Source organism: Balaenoptera musculus, chromosome 5 (assembly GCF_009873245.2).
Source record: "Balaenoptera musculus isolate JJ_BM4_2016_0621 chromosome 5, mBalMus1.pri.v3, whole genome shotgun sequence".
NCBI lineage: Eukaryota > Metazoa > Chordata > Mammalia > Artiodactyla > Balaenopteridae > Balaenoptera > Balaenoptera musculus.
In genome coordinates, this window is record NC_045789.1 from 68,513,127 (window position 1) to 68,533,619 (window position 20,493).

Genomic DNA, 20,493 nt, shown 5'->3' on the forward strand with positions numbered 1-20,493 from the left:
CTTTTGGATACTATTATGATAGAAAGTCAGACTATGTGGGGCCTGGCTCAGTCAAAGTTTACTGTCCGATAGGTGTTGCAGGGAGTCACCCATGAGTGTGTGTTTATTAACTTTCTGACAGTGACAATGGTCGTAACAACAATGACTATTTTTTCATCTGCATAGTCTGTAGTTTAAAGATTAGCGGTTATAAAGCTTAATGTTCATGAATTTAGAGCTTGTTAAAGTAGATGTCCAGCTAAGTTCTTAGAGAAAAATAATAGCATTCTTAGAAAGGGAAGATTGACGGATTAGTAGTAGATCATATCATGAAAATTTAAATTGATCATTGATTTGGTTAGTTGAAATGATGAGGATACTCATAAAAGACCTGTAACCTGTTTAGCACACACTTGATTTTTTTTTTTTCTAGATTCCTGTTCATCCTGTGCCTGATCCCTTAGTTCATGAAGTTCTAAACTTAGCTTTCAAGCACTTTAAACATAAGGAAGGGTAAGTAAAATACTTCCGGGACTGTTGCTTTTATCTGCGGTCCAGATTTAGACTGTTAATTTGAACTCTCATAAATCATTTGTTTTCTGAAGTTCAAAGCAATTATCTTCCTGTATTTTTTAGTCCACAGGAGATGCTTATGGGAAAGATTTTGTAAAAAATGATTCTTAAAACCATTGATTGAATTTATAAGAATCAGGTTAAATTTCCTGGCAAATTGAAATCTAGAGAGAGAAGAAAATTCATGTGGTTTTTATCATCCTATAAATGAATCTTCAGAGAAAATTTATACAACACCCTGATAAGGAATTTTCAGAGTTATTAAGAAAGAGAGTTTGTAGAAAAATTTCATGAAATAATATGTTTGTTCTTTTGCTATTTTAGATATTCAGGAACCAACACTGGGAATGTGCATATTATTGCAGATTTATATGCAGAAGTGATAGGCGTTCTTGCCCAATCAAAGTAAGTTTTATAAATCACTGATTTTGGTTTGTTTTGTGTTTTAGAATTCTCATTGCTAGCTAACAGAATAGACACTGACAGTTTTAGATCTATTTTTTTTCCATAGAGTTATTGTGAAGTCTGTTTCACCTTTTATTATTTTGCTGCTCTGTTCCTTAGAGCAGGGGTCCCCAACGTTTTTGGCACCAGGGATTTGTTTCGTGGAAGAGAATTTTTCCAGGGGGGGGAGGTGGGGGGTGGTGGCAGATGATGGTTCAGGCGGTAATGCGAGTGATGGGGGGGATGGTTCAGGCAGTAATGCGAGCGATGGGGAGTGGCAGGTGAAGCTTCGCTCACTCGCCCACTGCTCACCTCCTGCTGTGCGGCCCGGTTCCCAACAGGCCGTGGACAGCTATTGGTCCATGGCCTGGGGGTTGGGAACCCCTGCTTTAGAGGATTTTTAAGTGACACCCATACCTCAATTCCACAACTTGTCTTCATTATTTGGGGTTTTCCATAAAACCTGAACTGAGGAAGTAAGAAATTGCCAAGAATAGTCAGGTCATTACCTTATTCCCTATTTTTCACAGTTCTGTGAGAAGTGTTTTTAAAAATCTTTTTTATAGAACTCTTGTCGAAGCTAATAATTACTTTTAATAGTTTCTACTTGAATGCTTTTATTTTGAGATAGCAATACAGTGTCTTCCTTCTAACCATCTTATTTATTTTAATACTGAACAGAGTTTTGAATAGGTAGAAGACATACCAGAAAGGAAAGATAAAGATACTAGAGTACTCCATAAAGAGGGTGATATTCATTAGGAGTTAACATGCATTGAGTTGTATTGAACCATCATTATCGTAAATGGTAAAAAAGATGTTTGTCTTTAGTATCTTGTGCCTGCTCTAAAGACTATGGAAGATTTTGAATTTCCTTTGTTGCTACTGGGAAATTTGTAAGGAAAAAAGTATCAATTTAGATTTTCTTGGGTGCTATTTAAAGAGTCAGTCTTTGGCCCTGAAATCATCCTATAGCAACCTTTTTCAAGTCTAAGAAACCAAACACAATTATTGTTGATGTTTAGTAGTTTAGATTTTAATATGAAGTAATGTATTTTATTATTTGGTAGTTACTGTCCTTTAATTTAGTATTATTTATTTTTTATCCTTTGTAATTTACCAGGGACCCTTCCTTGTACACACAATGCTATAGAACTTTGAACATAGTTGGAGTATTTGAAATGACTGAGATGTAGACAATAATATTTTAATATTGTATTTATATTTAATCAACAATGAATCCCTGTTTCAGGAATATAGCTACAAAAACATGAGCAATAATGTATTTCTTTTCATGGCACAGTAGTTCATGATATTGTAATTTTTATTGAAAATGATTTTCTGTCAGGAATATAGAAGTGCTAAATAACACATGAGCAAGTTGGGTCCAGAAGAACCCTACATCATAGTGAAGTTAAATCTAGGATGGTAAGGATAGTAAATCTAAATGGCCAATGGTAAATTTATGAAATGATGCTCAGCCTCACTGGTCTAGTTGTAAGAGAAATGCCACTCAGAGCAATATTGAGGTGTTTTCCACCCATACATACAATGAGCATGGGAAAAAACGTGGATGGATCCACATTAGGCTGGGCTGATGGCACCAACATTTGAGAGGAAAGGTGGTGAAGTGGGAAAGGGGTGGGGAGAAAGAAAAGGCTGGGGGTGTTTTAGAATCTTGTCAATGCATTTCCTTTGATTATAGTGACTAATAATTATTATGAGAAATTTAATCGAAGGAAAAATCCTTGGATTCTAATAATATTGCAATGGGAAGATTTTTATCCACTTTATATTTTCTTTATAAAACGTAAAAGAACACTTTCATGGAAAATGGTGTTGTATTTTTACAAGACTGAAATGGAAATGGAGAAGTTATACTTCCTATCATGGATCCATATTTCATTAACATGTAATTAATATCCATGTTTAATTAATATTAATATGTCCTCAGTGCCCATTGGGAAGTATGCTTCATTTGTCATTATAACTTTCAAGAACTGGTTTCCCCAAGTAACATCAGCAATAAAACCTTTAGTTGTTTCATAGATAGAGGGGGAAAATGAAGTGTTATTGATTAACAAACTATCAGATATCTTTTTCCATTGTAAGCAAAGAAAAACTTAGTAGCCTTAACTGTTGTAGTCATTTGAATCCAGGATGTTGCTCAACATTTCAAAAGCATTTTGATTCTCTAGCTGATTCACATTGTGAGACCAGTGTCCTCCCACTCATCTTCTTCAGTTTTTCTACAGTGTAAGGAGATAATAATTTTAAGAGATAATTAGTAGTCTACAAGTGATTGGTTTGTCTCTTTGAACAAATATGTAGTCTCCAGTCTGCTCTCCATGTAACTCAAATTGCAGACTTGATCAAAATGAGTCTTAAAATTTAGAGACACTCTCTGATTTACATGTGGATGTTTTATGGGTGGGTTATTAGATCTTATTTTTATGATGATTATGAACCATTAAGTGGTAATGATGCTGTATTGATGGTATTATAGGAATAAGAAATTCTAATAAGAAATAAGAATTTCTCCTTAAGGCATTTTTTATTTGAAAAAATAAATGAACAGTAAATTTAGAATCAGAAATATTTTTGTTTTCATCTGTATGTTTTTCTGGGTAATTTTGATGAGGGCAGAGAAAGGAGATGGTGTTTAGGTAAAATACTTTTTGATTTCAACCTTAAATATCATGTGGGAAATGAGTGTTTTCAATTCACATCAAATTGTGTATCCGTGTACATTAAAGATTTCAGGCTGTGAGGAAGAAGTTTGTGACAGAATTAAAAGAACTGCGACAAAAGGAACAAAGTCCACATGTGGTACAAAGCGTCATCAGCTTAATAATGGGAATGAAATTTTTCCGAGTGAAAATGTATCCTGTAGAAGATTTTGAAGCATCATTTCAGTTCATGCAGGTGATCTACCTTCTCAAGTGCAGTAATTAGAATTAGCCTAACAGTGGTTGTTTTTGCTTTTCATGACTATTTAAAAGAAACAAAATAAATACAATTAATGACATTGTTACTAATTCCTTACCCCAAGCGTTAAATTGTCAGAAGTGTGAATTAATTTTCTTTTTAAATTTGAGCATGATTTGAACTTAGCTTTCTGGTAAAATTGCAGAGTATTTACAAAATTATTGTGATATTAACATTTCTATATATCTTCCTCCTTTTTTAATCTAATATACCTTTTTCCCCTCTCAAGGAATGTGCTCAGTATTTCTTAGAAGTAAAAGATAAAGATATAAAACATGCACTTGCTGGTTTATTTGTGGAGATTCTTATCCCTGTAGCTGCTGTAAGTATATTTTAAATTTTATATTGCATTTTAAAAGTACCTTTTTTGCTGAAGAAGTTACCACATGTGATATTCTTACTTTCTGGTAATCTCATAGACAATAAAGCGGAAACTTTGAATGTAGTGGGAGTATGGGGTAAATCATTATTGGACACATAGCAGAAGAGCATCAATCAGTTTTTTAATCAAAAGAACAAGCCCAGGCCCTTAAGATTTAGAGACTGTTAGGAAGGCAGAGTATTTGCAACCTAGAAGTAATGGTTATCTCAAGTAGCTCAGTGTAACACACTGCATTTAATGGCATTTGCTCCTTACAAAATGGCAGCCATTTTAATGCCTCTGAAGAATTTAAAAGTACTGTGACATGTATCCTAGAGTTTACAGGATTGTCTCAGTTTTAAAAGTTAATTTCTATAGCTGCCATGACTTTCATCATACCTGTCAAAATATGTATTCTAAATTATTTAGAAAATATGACTGCTATAAATATGGTTCCAATAACTTCTAGGGAAGCAGATTTATAGAAGCTTTTCTAGGTCTAAATTCATTGTGTTATTCAAAAACAACTCTGTAGTTACTAGTAACATAGCATGGTATAAATAGGATTCGGGGATTTTAGAATACTTAGACATGCTAGATTTTTTTGTTTCCTGGGGTTTTTTTTTGTGGTATGTGATATGCCACTCACTTTCAGTATACTACATAGTGCTGTATAAATTATATTCTTTATATATATACATATAATTTCATTTAAAAACACTTATGGAGGTAAAATTGACTTAAATTACACATATTTAAAGTGTACAGTTAGACATATATGCCTGTAAAACCTTCACCACAGTCAAGATAATGTACGTACCTATCATACTTCAGAAGTTTCCTCATGTTCCTTTTTTAATCCCCTCCCCACTCACTCCACATTGTTCTCAGGTAACCATTGATCTTTCTATTCCTCTACTTAGTTTTGGGTTTTCTAGAATTTTATATTAATGGACTCTTACAGTACAGACTCTTTTTTCTGGCTTCTTTCGCTCTGCACAATTATTTTGAGTTCCAACTATGTTACAGAATATATCAGCAGTTTATACATTGTTGACTAGTATTTCATTGTATGGATATACCACAGTTCGGTTATGTGTTTATCTGTTTTTGGACATTTGGGTTGTTTCAAGGTTTTTTTTTAATATAAATTTATTTATTTATTTTTGGCTGCGTTGGGTCTTCGTTGCTGTGTGCGGGCTTTTCTCTGGTTGCGGCGAGTGGGGGCTACTCTTCTTGTGGTGCACGGGCTTCTCATTGCGGTGGCTTCTCTTGTTGCGGAGCACGGCCTCTAGGCATGCGGGCTTCATTGTGGCTCGTGGGCTCTAGAGCGCAGGCTCCGTAGTTGTGGCGCACAGGCTTAGTTGCTCCACGGCATGTGGGATCTTCCTGGACCAGGGCTCGAGCCCGTGTCCCCTGCATTGGCAGGCAGATTCTTAACCACCACGCCATCTGGGAAGTCCCAAGAGTGTATCTTCTTTATTATTTTATTTAGTTTTTTGGCCACGCAGCGCAGCCTGCAGGATCTTAGTTCCCTGACCAGGGATTGAACCCGTGTCCCCTGTATTGGCAGGCAGATTCTTAAACCACTGTGCTGCCAGGGAAGCCCTGTTTCAAGTGTTTGACTGTTACAAATAGACCTGCTATGAAATTCCCGTACAAGTCTGTGTATGGACATGTGCTTTAATTTCCTTTGGGTTGATATCTAGAAGTGAAATTGCTGGACCAAATGGTAGGTGTATGTTTAACTCTTAAAGAAATTGCCTAGCTGTGTTCCAAAGTGGTTTTACTGGTTTGCATTCCCACCACTTATGTGGGAGTTCTCTTCCTCCACATCCTCACCAACTCTGGCTTTGGCTGGTCTTTTTAGTTTTAGCCAATCTAATAAGTGTGTCGTGATATCTCAGTGTAGCTTTTAATTTGCATTTCCCTCCAGACTAATGATTTTGAGCATCTTTTCCTGTCCTATTTTCTGTCTGTATGTTTTCTTTGGCAAAATGTCTGTTGAAATCTTTTTTCTCATTTTAAAATTGGGTTATTTTCTGATTAAGTTTTGAGAGATATATTTTTGTATTTTTTGTATATTCTGGATATGAAGTTTTTGTCAGCTACATGCTTTGTGAATATTTCTCCTAGTCCATGATTTGTCTTTTCATTTTCTTAATTATGTCTTTGGAAGAGGAGAAGTTTTAAATTTTGAAGAAGTCTGATTTATCAGTTTATTCTTTTATAAGTTGTGCTTTTGGTATCGTACCTATGAAATCTTTGCCTAACCCAGGGTAACAAAGGTTTTCTATATTTCAGTTTCGGGATTTACTTTTAGGTCAGTGATCTATTTTGAGTTAATTTTGTATATGGTATGAGGTATGGATTGAAATTTTGTTTTGTTTTGTTTAATTCTTTTTGTTTTTGCAAATAACATCCAGTTGTTCCTGTACCATTTCACTTGTTTGTTGACAGCTCTTTCTAAGTACATTAGTTCGTCTGTCAAAAAATTCAATTGACTCTATTTGTGTGGGTCTTTTTCTGAATCTGTTCTGTTCCAATGATCTGTGTGTATATTCTTACAACAATGGTATACTGTGTTAATTACTGTAGTAAGTTAGAAGGCAGGTAGTATACATCTTCCAACTTTATGTTTTTTCAAAAAAATTTTGGCTCTTCTAGGTCTACTGCATTTACATATAAATTTTAGAATCACCTAGTCCATTAAAAAATATCTAGTGGGATTTGATTGGGATTGGATTAAATTAGTCAATAAATTGGGAGGACAGACATCTTAATATTGATTCTTGCAATTCATGAACATAGTTTCTCTCCTTTTACTTAGGTCTTTATTTTCTGTCAACAGTGTTTGGTAGTTTTCAGGGTACAGGTCTCGAATATATTTTGTTAAATTTAGCCCTAGGCATTTCATATTTTTATGCTACTGTAAATGGCATTGTTTTAAAATATCATTTTCCAGGTGCTCAAAATACTTTTCAGTGCGCATATTTTTTTTTTTTTTTTTGGCTGCGTGGGTCTTCGTTGCTGCGCACAGGCTTTCTCTAGTTGCGGTGAGCAGGGGCTACTCTTCGTTGCGGTGCGCGGGCTTCTCATTGCGGTGGCTTCTCTTGTCGCAGAGCATGGGCTCTAGGCGCACGGGCTTCAGTAGTTGTGGTGCGTGGGCTCAGTAGTTGTGGCTCACAGGCTCTAGAGCTCAGGCTCAGTAGTTGTGGCGCATGGGCTTAGTTGCTCCGAGGCATGTGGGATCTTCCTGGACCAGGGCTCGAACCCATGTCCCCTGCATTGGCAGGCAGATTCTTAACCACTGTGTCACCAGGGAAGCCCCAGTGTGCATATTTTATTTTTGCCTTATTGCACTGGCTCAGACTCTCAGTACAAGGATAAATAGAAGTGATGAGAACAGACTCCATTCACATCTTAGGGCTAAAGTCATCAGTCTTTTACCAATAAGTATGATGTTACCTGTAGATTTTTCACAGATGCCTTTTATCATATTGAGGAAATTTATTTCCATTCCTAGTTTGTTAAGAGTTTTTTTCAGGAATGAATGTTGGATTTTGTTAAATGCTTTTTTTCTCTGTCTACTGAAGTAATCATATAGTTTTTCTTTTTTGTTCATTAATATGGTGAATTACATTGATTGATTTTTCAAATGTTGGATCAACCATATATTCCTGGGGTTAAACTCCTCTTGATCATGATAAGATTTTTTTAATATATTGTTAGATTTTATTTGCTAGGTTTTATTCTTTTGAGAATTTTTGCACTTATCTATGTTCATGGGGGCTGTTGGTCTGTGGTTTTCTTGCAATGTCTTTGTTTTTAGTAGCAAGTTAATGTTGAAGAAGTTTGTGCAGAATTGGCTCTACGTCTTCCTTTGGAGTTGGGTAGAATTCACCAATAAAGCCACCTGGCCTGGGATTTTTCTTGTGGCAAGCTTTTTAACTACCAGATAATTTTCTTCAAAATACATAGGGCTGCTCAGACTATCTCTTCTTGAGTGTGCTTTCATGTCTTTCTAAGGAGTTTGCCCATTTTGTGTGAATTATCCAATTTATTGTTGTAAAGTTGGTCATAATATTCCCTTAATTTCTTTAAATAGCTATAGGATCTGTAGTGACCTCTTCCATTCCAAATATTGGTAGTTTGTGACTTTTCTCCTTTTTTCCTGATCTGTCTGGCTAGAAGTTTATTGATTGTATTGATCTTCTCAAAGAACCAGCTTTTGACTTTATCGATGTTCTCTATTTTTCAGTTTTCTATTTAACTCATTTCTACTTGGATTTTTATTATTTTTCTTCTACTTACTCTAAATTTGCTCTTTTTTCCCCCCTAGTTTCTTAAGGTGGAAGCTGAGGTCATCAAGACCTTTTCTCTTTTCTAATATAAGCACTTAATGCTATGTATTTCCCTCTAAGTAATTCTACAGTGGCAGCCCACAAATTCTGATATCTTGTGTTTTCATTTTTGTAAAGCTCAAAATACTTTCTGCTGTCCTTTTTGAAATCCACGGGTTATTTAGAAGCATTTTATTTAATGTCTAAACATTTGGGGATTTTCCAGAGATCTTCAGGTTATTCATTTTTAATTTGTGGTTGCAGAACATATTTGGTATGCTTGAATCCCATTAGATGCATTGAAATTTGTTTTTTGGGCCAGAATATCATTTATTTTGATGAATGTTCCATGTGCACTTGAAAAGACTATGTATACTGCTGTTGGATAGAGTGTTGTATGAATATCAATTAGGGCAAATTGGTTAATAGTGTTCTTCAACTCTGCTGATTTCCTCTCTACTTGTTCTATCAACTACTGAGAGAGGAGTATTGAAATCTGATCAACTGTTTCTCTGTGCAGTTCTGTCAATTTTTGCTTGCTGTATGTTTAAGCTCTATCATGAAACACATGTATGTTTAGGATTGTATATCCTCTTTAATTAACACCATTATCATTGTGAAACCTTCCTTATCTCTGATAATATTCTTTGCTCTGAAGTCTACTTTGTCTGATAGTAATATAGCCACTCCTGCTTCCTTTTGATTGTATAAGGGTAGTATATCTTTTTCCATTTTTTCCTTTTAATCTACTTGTGTTTTTATATTAAAAAAAAAAAATATATATATATATATATATTTTTTTTTTGTAGGCAGGATATGGTTGGTTCTTGCTTTTTTATCCAGTCTGGCAATCTCTGCCTTTTAATTGGGTACCACATACATTTGATATGATTATTGATACAGTTATTTTAAATCTGTCATCTTCTGATTATATTTTTAATTTTCCCATCTGTTCTTTGTTTCCTTTTTCTACTATTTTTTTGGATTAATTGAATATTTTTGTGATTCTTTTATCTCCTTTGTTGGCTTATTAGCTATATCTGATTGTTTTGTCATTTTATTGTTTATGGTATACATCTTTAACTTATCGTTGTCTACCTCAAGTGATGTTATACTGTTCCTGTGTAGTGTAAAAACCATACACAATGGTACACTTTCATTTCTTCCCTGAAAATTCTTACACAGCAGTAAGCTGGGGCCATCAAAGGGCTCATCTCTTTTCCATTCCTCAGGGGTCACTTTCTTTTGTTGACTGATGTATGATATTTTGCGTATCATTTCATATATTTTGTTCCTTTTTGGTTGTTTCAGATGGTAAAATAAGTCTAGCCCCCTTTACACCACCTTGGCTAGAAATGGAAGTTAGTAAGAGTCACTTTATTCAGGTTTTTTTCTATTTAAAATATTTTAAAATGAAGAAATTTATTTTCATACTGAGAATCAAATGTAACTGTTTTGACTTTTATTTTTAAATATTGAATTAATTGACTTGTGATCTATGTGTTCATATGGAATGGTTTATGGTATTCAGGGCCTATCTTTAGAACATGTTCAGAAAAGATGGACAGGGAATTGTAAGAAAAATTAAGAATTTAAAATATTAATGACATAGCAGTTGTAGAGATTGGCATGATTTTTTTTGACCAGTTTTGAATATTTACTTAGAGTTAAATACTTGAAGATTTTTTAAATGAGTACGAACAGAAGTCATGAACTATAAGTTCGTAAGTAGTTTGAGTCAAATACCCCACCCCCACTCTCACCTCAGTTTTAACTGTGAAAATAGGTTCATTTTGCCAAGAAGAAAACAGATGATCATTTATAAAACCATGTCAGCTTAGCTTAATGAAGTACATCATTAGTGCATGTACTTCAATTTCTTTTCCTAGAAATGGTTTGAAACACTGTGTATCCATCCCAAATTGTCATTTGTGCTTCCCCCTTGTCTGAAAAATCTGTTTTTGCCAGATATCTGAGATTATGTTGTAGTTTTTAAGGTAACTCATCAAAAGGAGCAGATTGTGGGAAGAAAGACCCTCGACTGTGGTCCATTATTACTGTGTTGCCTAATTCTTCTTTTATGCCATGTTTGCTTTTGTATTTTGTTTACTAGGGTTGCCCTTACAAAGTACCACAAACTAGGTGGCTTAAACAACAAAAATTTATTGTCTCACATTTATGGAGGCTAGATGTCTAAGACCAAGGTGTTGCCAGGTTGATTTTTTTCTGAGTGCCGTGAGGAAGATCTGTTCCGTGCCTCTTGCCTAACTTCCGGTAGTTTACTGAAAATCTTTGATCTTCCTTGTCTTATAGATGTATCACCCTGATCTCTGCCATCATCTTCACATGGTGTTATCCTTGTGTGCATGTCTTTGTCCAAATTCCCCCCCCCCACCTTTTTAAAATTAATTTTTATTGGAGTGTAGTTGCTTTACAATGTTGTGTTAGTTTCTACTATACAGCAATACAGCTATACGTATACATATATCCCCTCTTTTTTGGATTTCCTTCCCATTTAGGTCACCACAGAGCACTGAGTAGAGTTCCCTGAGCTGTACAGTAGGTTCTCATTAGTTATCTATTTTATACCTAGTATCAATAGTGTGTATATGTCAATCCCAGTCTCCCTATTCATCCCCCGCCCCCTTTTTTAAGGACGCCAGTCATGTTGGAGTAGCCCCCGCCCCAACTTCAATGTGACCTCATTCTAACTTAACTAATTATATCTGCAATGACCTGTTTTCATATAAGGTCACATTATGAGGTATGTGGGGTTAGGACTTCAGTATATGAATTTTGGGACAATTCAATCCATAACACCAGCCTCTGCACATAGAACTCCTTCTGTCTGGAACATTCTTGCCTCTCAAATAACCTCCAGCCTCCTTTCCTGGTTAGATTCTACTTATTTATTCATTATATGTATTGAGTGCTTTCTGTGTGTCAGGGCCTCTTCCGTCCACAGGGAATACAACAATGATCAAGGTAGGAAAGACTCCCTGCTCTTACAGAGCTTACATCTAGTGCAGAAAACTCAAACAAGTATGTAAAATTATGTATCAAGAGTATATGCCAGATGTGGTGGTAAGTACTGTGCAGAAATGTAGAGCAGGGTAGGGGCCTAAAAATTCTTGAAGTGGGCAGGGGAGTTGAAATTTTAAATAGAGTAATTAGGAAAGACCACCACCTTGAAAGAGGTGGTGACGATTGAGCAAAAACTAAAGGAATAAGGGAGTAAGACATGCTATATTTGGGGGAAGAGCTTCTTAGGCAGAAGGAACCAGTGCAGACATCCTGAAGCAAGAGCATGTTTGATGTGTTCTAGGAGCAACAAAGAAGCTAGTGTGGCTGGATCCTAGTGCAGGGGGCCAGAGTAGTGGGAGATAAGACCAGAAAGGTTAAATGGGAGGCCATTGCAGTATTTTAGGTAAAGAAATGCCGAATTCAGCTTAGATGTTACTTCCTTGTGGAGTTTTTCCATTGGGGCCTCTTCTGAGTGCTCCAAGAGCACAGAGAATTTCCTCTTAGAGCTCCTGTTATACCACACATTCATCTGCGTGTTCACCCAGGGCAGGAACCCGGTTTATCTTACTTACTCAACATTTGGTAATTTGGTATATTATGGGACTTCATCAGATACTCAGTGAATTATTGACTAATTTCAAACCTTACAGAAAGTTATTGTAATCCTTGTATAGTTTGATCTAACACTTGTAACCATTTTCTTTGTTTTTGTATTATCTTTTTACCTAGGCTGTTAAAAATGAAGTGAATGTTCCCTGCTTGAAAAATTTTGTGGAGATGCTTTATCAGACTACTTTTGAACTGAGTTCCAGAAAGAAGCATTCATTGGTATTGAGAAACATTTCAAACCTTCATATGTTTAATTAGGAGTTTTAGTAATTGATTTATGAATTTAGTTGTTTTTTTTTTAGTAGAGTTTTAAGAGAATTGTAAAAACTGAAATTGTAAAATATCCAAAGTGTAACACAAGGGCAAATTTTACCTATTTTCTCCTGCTCTTTTCAAAACTTTCTATTCTTAATTTTACTAGCTCTGTATTTGATAGGTTATTCAGACTTCATTCTAGGTATTTACCTGTCTTGACAGATGCTATAAATTATGTATTAGAATAAAGGAAAAGTTAAGTGTAGTCTCATATTAAACCATAAATTCCTTTATTTTACATTATAATAAATTGTATTCTGAAGCATTTGATTATTTAGGAGCTATTGTCTGTCTAATTACATCTTTTCTATTCAGAGATTTAAAGCATTTTTTTTCCCATTTCACCATCCACTTCAGTAACTTTGAGGGGTTTTTCTGTAAATTTGTATGCACCTTGGAGAAAGTTTGGAGAATTGGACAAATACTTGACCGCTTAAGATAGAGGTATAATAATAAACACTGGTTGTGCCAGGCATTGAGCCAAGTGCTTTACATTCTTTGTCTTACTTTAAGCCTCACAACCCTATAGCATGTGTGTGATTAGCATTCTCCACTTTACATGTTAGGAAAGTGAGGCTTCGAGCACTTTAACGTATCCTCCCTGAAGTCACACACCTGATGAATAGAAAACTGCAACATTAATGCCGGTCTGTCCTCTGATCCCAGGACCACTGTACTGGTTAGAGGAGGAATGGGTCTAGGGAGAAATAATAGCACATTTCTCACTTGGGGAGATGTGATAGATCAGGAAATTGTTCTTATAGAAAATCTACCCTTTATCATTCTTTGTTAGATTACTCCCTGAGATCGTATTTTTTTGATTACAAATGGGAAAACTGCTAATAGAACTTTTTTTGTTTATGAGAATGAATGAAATATAATTTACAAGTCCAGTGCTTTTTCATAAAAATGTTATTCTCTTTCTTCTGTCTCCTATAGGCTCTATATCCATTAATTACCTGCCTTTTATGTGTCAGTCAAAAACAGTTTTTTTTAAATAACTGGCATATTTTCCTACAGAACTGTTTGTCACATTTAAAGGTAAGTCTTAATCTCATTTCTGACCTGTAAATACTGACTGTAGTATATTCACTTATGCATATACATTGAACAGTATATAATAAAACTTTTAGTACTATAGTTCATTTGAATAGTGATACTTTAACGTATTCCTTTTCTTATACATACTTCATTCCTTCTATAGGGAATCATGTTATAGACATGAATAAACTGTTAATTAAAAATTTAGTTGGTCTTAATGAATGCAAAATTATACATTTGTAATGATTGTTTATATTATCTTGGATCTAGCAATATTTGTTAATAAATAAATTCCTTTGGAATCTCAGAGTATTAGTTTAATCTTATAAAACTCTCCAGATGCTTATTTTGCGTTTTCTCTTGAGAAAATTCAGTAATGTTGGCTCAAGTCTGAATAATATGAAAACAGCCTCGATAATAAAACATCAGTAAAAGCACATTTAGTGTTAAGTATGCCCAGCCAAATCTAAAAGTATGGTACTGGATCCACATAGATGTGAAAGCTCCTGAAATGATTCGGACTTGAATCAAGGGATAATTAATTGTTATTAACACTATTTGGCACATCTATGTCCAGTCTCTTAGGATTGAAAACAAAACTGTGAGATAGAAGGATCATTATCTGCCCAGGATGCTCTGCTGGCAGAATCTAACAGGATCTTCTTTTCTTCTGTGGATAGGACCACAGTTAATATCTGACACAGAACGTGGGAATATTCCTCATCTGCATGTCATGTGAATGCTTGATTTGAATACCATTTTGATACATAAATGAATATATTTGAATATTTGCTTACATGTTATAGAAACACGTAGACATGGCATTTTGTTTTCTGTTATTCCTCTAAGTTAGGGTTAAGACTGAAAAACTTAAACTTGGAAGACAATGAAACCAAGGCACAGAGAGGTTAAATGAGTTGTCTCTGACTCTGCAGCTCATCGTGATATTGTGAGAAATAGGACTGGCTTTTTTTTTCTCACTTCAGGATTGCTTCACTGGACGTTATCCTATATATCTTTTTTTTTTAATGATTTTACATATCATTTTGAAAAATACTTTGATTTCTTAGTAAGGTGTACTAAAATATGTCTTTGAAAAATATTTTTGGCTATTTTCCTCCTAGATATACATACACTGATGTTATTCATATTTGGGTGAGAGTTGATATATTCTCTTTGCTCTGTTTATGAAAATTCCCAGGACCAATCAAGCTGGTTAAATTCTTTATGTCATGCAACCAGAAAATAAGTTTTATTTAAGTACATTATATTGTTTCTGTCCTTATTTTGATAATTCATACAGATTTAGGTACTGAAAGGGAATTAATCATTTTCTGGGTAGTATGATTCTTCAAACTTTTAATAACGTATTTTAAGACACGCATTTAAGTGTTCCTGGAAGTTTGCTTTGTTTCATGACAATTCATACTTTTCTGTTGCTTGTTGGAATGTTTTTATATATATACACGTTTCCACCTAACATATTTGCAGTTCTTTCGCAGTACTTTAACTTTTTTTTTTTTTTTGGCTTAAGGCTTTCATTTAAAATGCTCTGTTTTCTTTGAACCCTTACCTCCTGTTAAATATTTCTGGCATATTGTCCATTTTCATTAATGGCTGTGTCAATCTGCCAGGCTAAAGGAGATAAGAGCCACTTAGCATGAATATTTGGAATATAGTTGTCTTGACCATTAACCTTTAACTTACATTAAGGCTCTATTCAGCAGAAATTTTATGACTTGGTTCCTGCTTGTTAAGTTTTAGATACTGTGGCTACGCTACATAGTTGAGGTAAGGAGTCAAGCATTCAGAGAAAAACTATGCTAATTATCTGTTGTGACAGGTATCATTTATTTGTTTTGTATACAGGCAAAGTTGGTCCAAGATAAAGGTCTTACCTAAATTGATTTTGTTTTGAGATTCAAGTAATCTCTTGAGTTCAAAAAAATCTGTAACACTTTTCCATTTATTAGACCTACTACTCCTTAAAATAGATTTTTATTAGTATTTATTATAGGCTAGATTCTCTAAGTACAATATCACATTTAATTCTTACTATAACTGAGGCTGAAAGAAGATAAGTAAGTAACCCAAGTTTAGGGAGCCAAAAAAGTGATAGAGATAGGATTTGCATCTAATCCATCCAGTTCAGTAAAATTTGCTCTTTCTGGTCTACCATGTTACCTTCTAATGTACTATAAGGAATGGTGCTTTACTGAGTATTTTTAAAAATATTTTTGGCTATAATTCTGGGATAGTAAAAAGGCATTATTCCCTAGAGTCATAAGAATAAATATGATGCATTTTCAAGGCACTTTAATATACCACCCAATTTTTAAAAAATTACCATACTAGTTTCTGAAGTTGGTGACCATGAAAAATGGGCATTAGTCTGTAGGTCCATAAATAGCATGAGAGAACATCAGTTTATTTTCACCGAAAGTGTTAAATCTGCTGTTTTTGTCCCAAACATAATTTGGTAGTTTCCCATTCCCCAATCTTTATGTCAAATAAGGTCATTATGTGAAAAATGATTTTAAAGTTTCTAAAGAATAATTGAGAGAGAGAGAGAGAAGAGTAAGAGTAGATGACATGTAAAAATAATTTAGATATTTTTTTCTACAGTGTATGCTTATTTTCTTTTAAAAATTGAAACTTATCTGAAATCAAATGCAGTACTTGTAGAGGAAAAATTAGATAGTTAAAAATGTATCTATTTTCTCTCAGTTTGAGTGTTGTAGATGTATCCTATGATGCCCAAATTATAGAATTTTTTTTTCTTCAGTGATTCTAGCCACTGTCTTGGACATTTCAAATTTCTTCTAAATAGAGACCTTGGTGAAGAGCTGTCTTGTTTTGTGCTTATTTTCATCTAACATGCATGTGCTGCATCTCATGTTTATGTTTGCTGTCTCACATTGCTTTATTTAGATGCCATCTAACAACAGTATCAGAAAACAAATAGAAACACTCCAGGTGAGTCGTGTTGATGTTACAAAGTAAAATATTGCTTTATCTCCTTTAAGTGTGGCTTTTTTCCCCCTTTACCCATGGCTGCGTTGCATGTCCAACGTATTTATTTAAGTCTGCTTCTCGTATTGTAAAAGAAGAGCAGCACACAGCAGGAACATTCTACCGAAAGTTTAATATTAATGTGGTCCCAAGAAGATGAATTTAAGAGAGAGAAGTGATACCGAATGTTGATTTTTAACCATAATCTTCAGTTTTAAAATATTCTGTTTAATTAAAATTAGCTGTTATAAATGATGCTTTTTATAACATTTTCCAATGAAATTCAGGAGACGGTAGCTCAGATTTTGAATATGATTTTGATGCAACACTTTAAAACTTCAATCCTACTGGTTTGAGTTTTAAACAAATCTTTTTTTTTTGTTGTTCACAGTAGGAAAAAAATGAAGAAACATTAAAATGATTGCTGCCAGAGAGCATATTTGCCTGACATCAAAACTGTATTATTTAAAATAGATAAGTAATAAGAACCTGCCATTAAAAAAAAAGAAAGAAAGAAAGAAAAAAGAATTTTAAAAAACTGTATTATACGTTAATATTACTGGATTTTATTAATGTAATCTGATTATTCAAATTAGACCAAAATTGTAACTAGGGAATTATGTATCTTTGTTTAAGGATCAGATCAATTTAGGATGTTTTCATTATTCAGAGATATATAGCAGCATTGCAGTTACCGAGTAAACAATTATATAATTTTTATCACTTTTTATCTTTTCTGGAATTGTTCATTATAAAATAAGTCTGCTTTGTAAAAGATAGTAGTCCATGTTGGAAAGTTTGAAATTCAAATTTTATTTCATGCCAGATACCTCAGCACATAAGATAAGATAATCCAAATACTTTATTAACAATTTATATGAGAAGAATTTTTATGTGGAATTGGACTTAAATATTTCTATTATATAATTTATTATATGTTAATTTGTAGTATTCATATTTTGAAAAGATAATTTAACTATGTGAAAGTATTATTTGGAGTGTACATAAAACTAATTGAACTCATATTTTGATATTTGAGACCTTGCATTTAAGTGATAGAAAAGAAAGTACTACAAAAAGCTTGGTTGTTATACTAGTAACATATATTGTGTGTAACTTTATATGTTACTTTAGTTACATTAGTAACAAATTAATAGAAAACTACTTGGGGAGTGTATTTGAAATTTGGAATCGCGGATTTGGCAGTAGAGGGAGAGACTGACTTTGAGACTCTGACCAGCTGAATAGTTGATACTCCATTCTGAATTATATCAGATTTTCATATACATAGATGTACAAAATTATATTTTCTAGTGGTTGTCTTTTTTAAAAACATGTCCAGTGGTAATCTTGTTGCATTGCTTTTAATCATACGTAGTGGATGTCTATTATTCTATAGTCTGAGAAAACATAAAATAGAATGGTAAATTACTTAGTATTTTAAAACTCCCTTTTGTCCATTGTTATATATAAAATAATTGTTTAACAATAAGAAATCTCTCAAACCAGATTAAATAAATGCTAATTTATAGCACTAAATGCATCCTACAACTAATTAACAGATGTATAAAGAGTTTCTCCTACTAAAGGTGATTATTAGCTAATTTTCAAAATTTACAATTAAATCTCATTACATGTCTCTTGTCATTTAAGTACTTCACTTTTTATAATAGCTAGTATGAAGAAAAGGTTTGCTGATCAAATTGCGATTGAAATGGATACTTTGCTGATTTTAAATAATAATGTTCTAATTCTAAATTAAAAAATTAAAGGTAAACACCTGACACTTACTGAGCATTTAACATGTGTCAGGCAGTGTTCCAAGTGCTTTTCACGTAATAACTCCCTTAATCTGTGAGGTAGGTACCGTGTTATCTCCATTTTAGAGCTGAGGAAACTGTTTCACCAGTTGATCCAAGGATGGGGTTTGGCCAGTCATTCCTAATTTCAGAGTCTATGCTCTTAACCCACCATTCCGTACTCCTTCTTTTAAGTATAATCACTCAATAATATTTTGTATTATTCCATAAGTGCAAATATCTATAACAACATTTGGTGTTCCAAATTTTAACTGTGTATGAGCTGCAGTGAATTACGGCAAAGATGAGCAATCCTTTCATCATTATGTCAGTATTGTTGTGTGTCCCATTTACCATCAGGTAAGTTGAAGTGTGTATAATTTCAGAGTTCTTAGAGATACTAATAGTATTTTGTTTTGAGAATATAAGGGACGGCTCAATTTCCTTATTTATGGTTGCTTTTGCGCTCTCTGTACTTACTGTATACCAAATATATACTTACATATTTAAACCTGTTTTAGATTGAATAAAGAAGGGAATGGAGGGGGCTTTTAGTTGTTGACAGAGAATATAATTGATCTTAAATTATTGCAGGTACTTTGATAAATAAGCTTATTTTTATTCTCTTTTGTTTCTAAACAGAATAAAGATCCTAAAATGTCTCGAGTTGCACTGGAATCTTTGTATAGATTGTTGTGGGTCTATGTAATTAGAATAAAATGTGAAAGCAACACTGTAACTCAAAGGTGAGTGCCTTTGTTTTAAAGTATATTTAAAATAACATCTTGGTAAAAAATGCCACACTGATGAATTTTAGTTAACATTACAAATACCTTGAGGAGGGATATGAATTATCTTGACATATTATGAAGAATGGGGAGGATATTTTGCTAATGTTTTGTTGATTTCATTCTCTCATTATGACTAAATCTTTTTTCCCTACAGTCGTCTTATGAGCATAGTGTCAGCACTTTTCCCAAAAGGGTCACGTAGTGTGGTTCCTCGTGATACACCTCTCAATATATTTGTGAAGATTATTCAGTTCATTGCTCAGGTGAGTGCCTCACCTCATAATACCTATATACATGTAAATTGTAAGAGTAACTTAGAGTCATAGAATTTGTTACACATCTAAAAGCATGATAACAAAACATTTATTAATGCTGAATAGTGAAAAGTAAAAGTATGCTTTAAAAAGTAAAAAATAAATGATGCTAATGATTTTTGTGTGTGTGCAAAATACATTTAGATGATTGATCTACACACTTGGAAAGGAGACTCACAGGAGGAGACACTTAATTTAGGAAAAGTCAAGAAAATGTCTCATAATCCTCCTCTTGTCTATTTACTAATTAGTTCCTGAGCGTCTTGAAAGATTTTGGAACATTGTTTTCATAACCTGCATTAATCTAGGTTCTCAGGTACAGACACTAGAGTCCGTGGTAGCTAGTTGAACCCAAAGGGGTCTTTTAAGGAATAGAGGTCGTTCACAGAATCACTCAGAGGACTGAAGAAACAGATTCTAGCCGAAATGGAAATCCAGAGGAAACTACACCATCGGGCTACCAAGGGAGCTGCTGCCTCTGCCACAGTCAAAAACCTGCCAAATTAGGAAGTGCCCCAAGCACTTCAGAATCATGTTTCCACCACAATCCCCACCAGTAAAATAGATTCCTTTGTCCCTGTCCTCCCCCTCCTCCTCCCGTACCCCAGTTCCCAAGGGTTCCCGTGAGTATATCACTTGACTGGGTCTCAGTCACATCCTGAAGCCTATTGTCCAAAGGCATCCTGGGAAATATTTTAGCTTTCTAGCCTCTGCAGTAAAGGAGGGTTTATTTGAAGAGGATTAAATGGGGGCTGAGTAAGCAAATCCATGGCTCTGGTCACATTCTCTTTTGGGACATCAGCCCTGGAGAAGCATAGGTAGGGTTACCTTCTCTATTTGGGAAGAACGCTTTGGTTCCAGAATGTTCATTGAGTTCTCTTTGAACTAGAACTATGACAA

At 34.1% G+C, this 20,493-nt stretch overlaps 1 protein-coding gene across 5 annotated transcripts in view; it reads left to right on the forward strand.

Annotated features, from left to right (window-relative positions):
* Positions 1-20,493, forward strand: part of FRYL (FRY like transcription coactivator) — a 242,319-nt gene that overhangs the window by 127,244 nt on the left and 94,582 nt on the right. For 3 of the 5 annotated variants that reach the window (XM_036852361.1, XM_036852362.1, XM_036852365.1), the window contains exons 6-13: positions 413-492; positions 877-957; positions 3,753-3,921; positions 4,214-4,306; positions 12,442-12,540; positions 13,576-13,677; positions 19,131-19,234; positions 19,434-19,542. In XM_036852361.1, coding sequence (XP_036708256.1) covers positions 413-492; positions 877-957; positions 3,753-3,921; positions 4,214-4,306; positions 12,442-12,540; positions 13,576-13,677; positions 19,131-19,234; positions 19,434-19,542 — 837 coding nt within the window. Of the gene's footprint in view, positions 1-412; positions 493-876; positions 958-3,752; positions 3,922-4,213; positions 4,307-12,441; positions 12,541-13,575; positions 13,678-16,608; positions 16,654-19,130; positions 19,235-19,433; positions 19,543-20,493 lie in introns of all 5 variants that reach the window. The other 2 variants (XM_036852364.1, XM_036852360.1) reach the window with 1 other exon arrangement.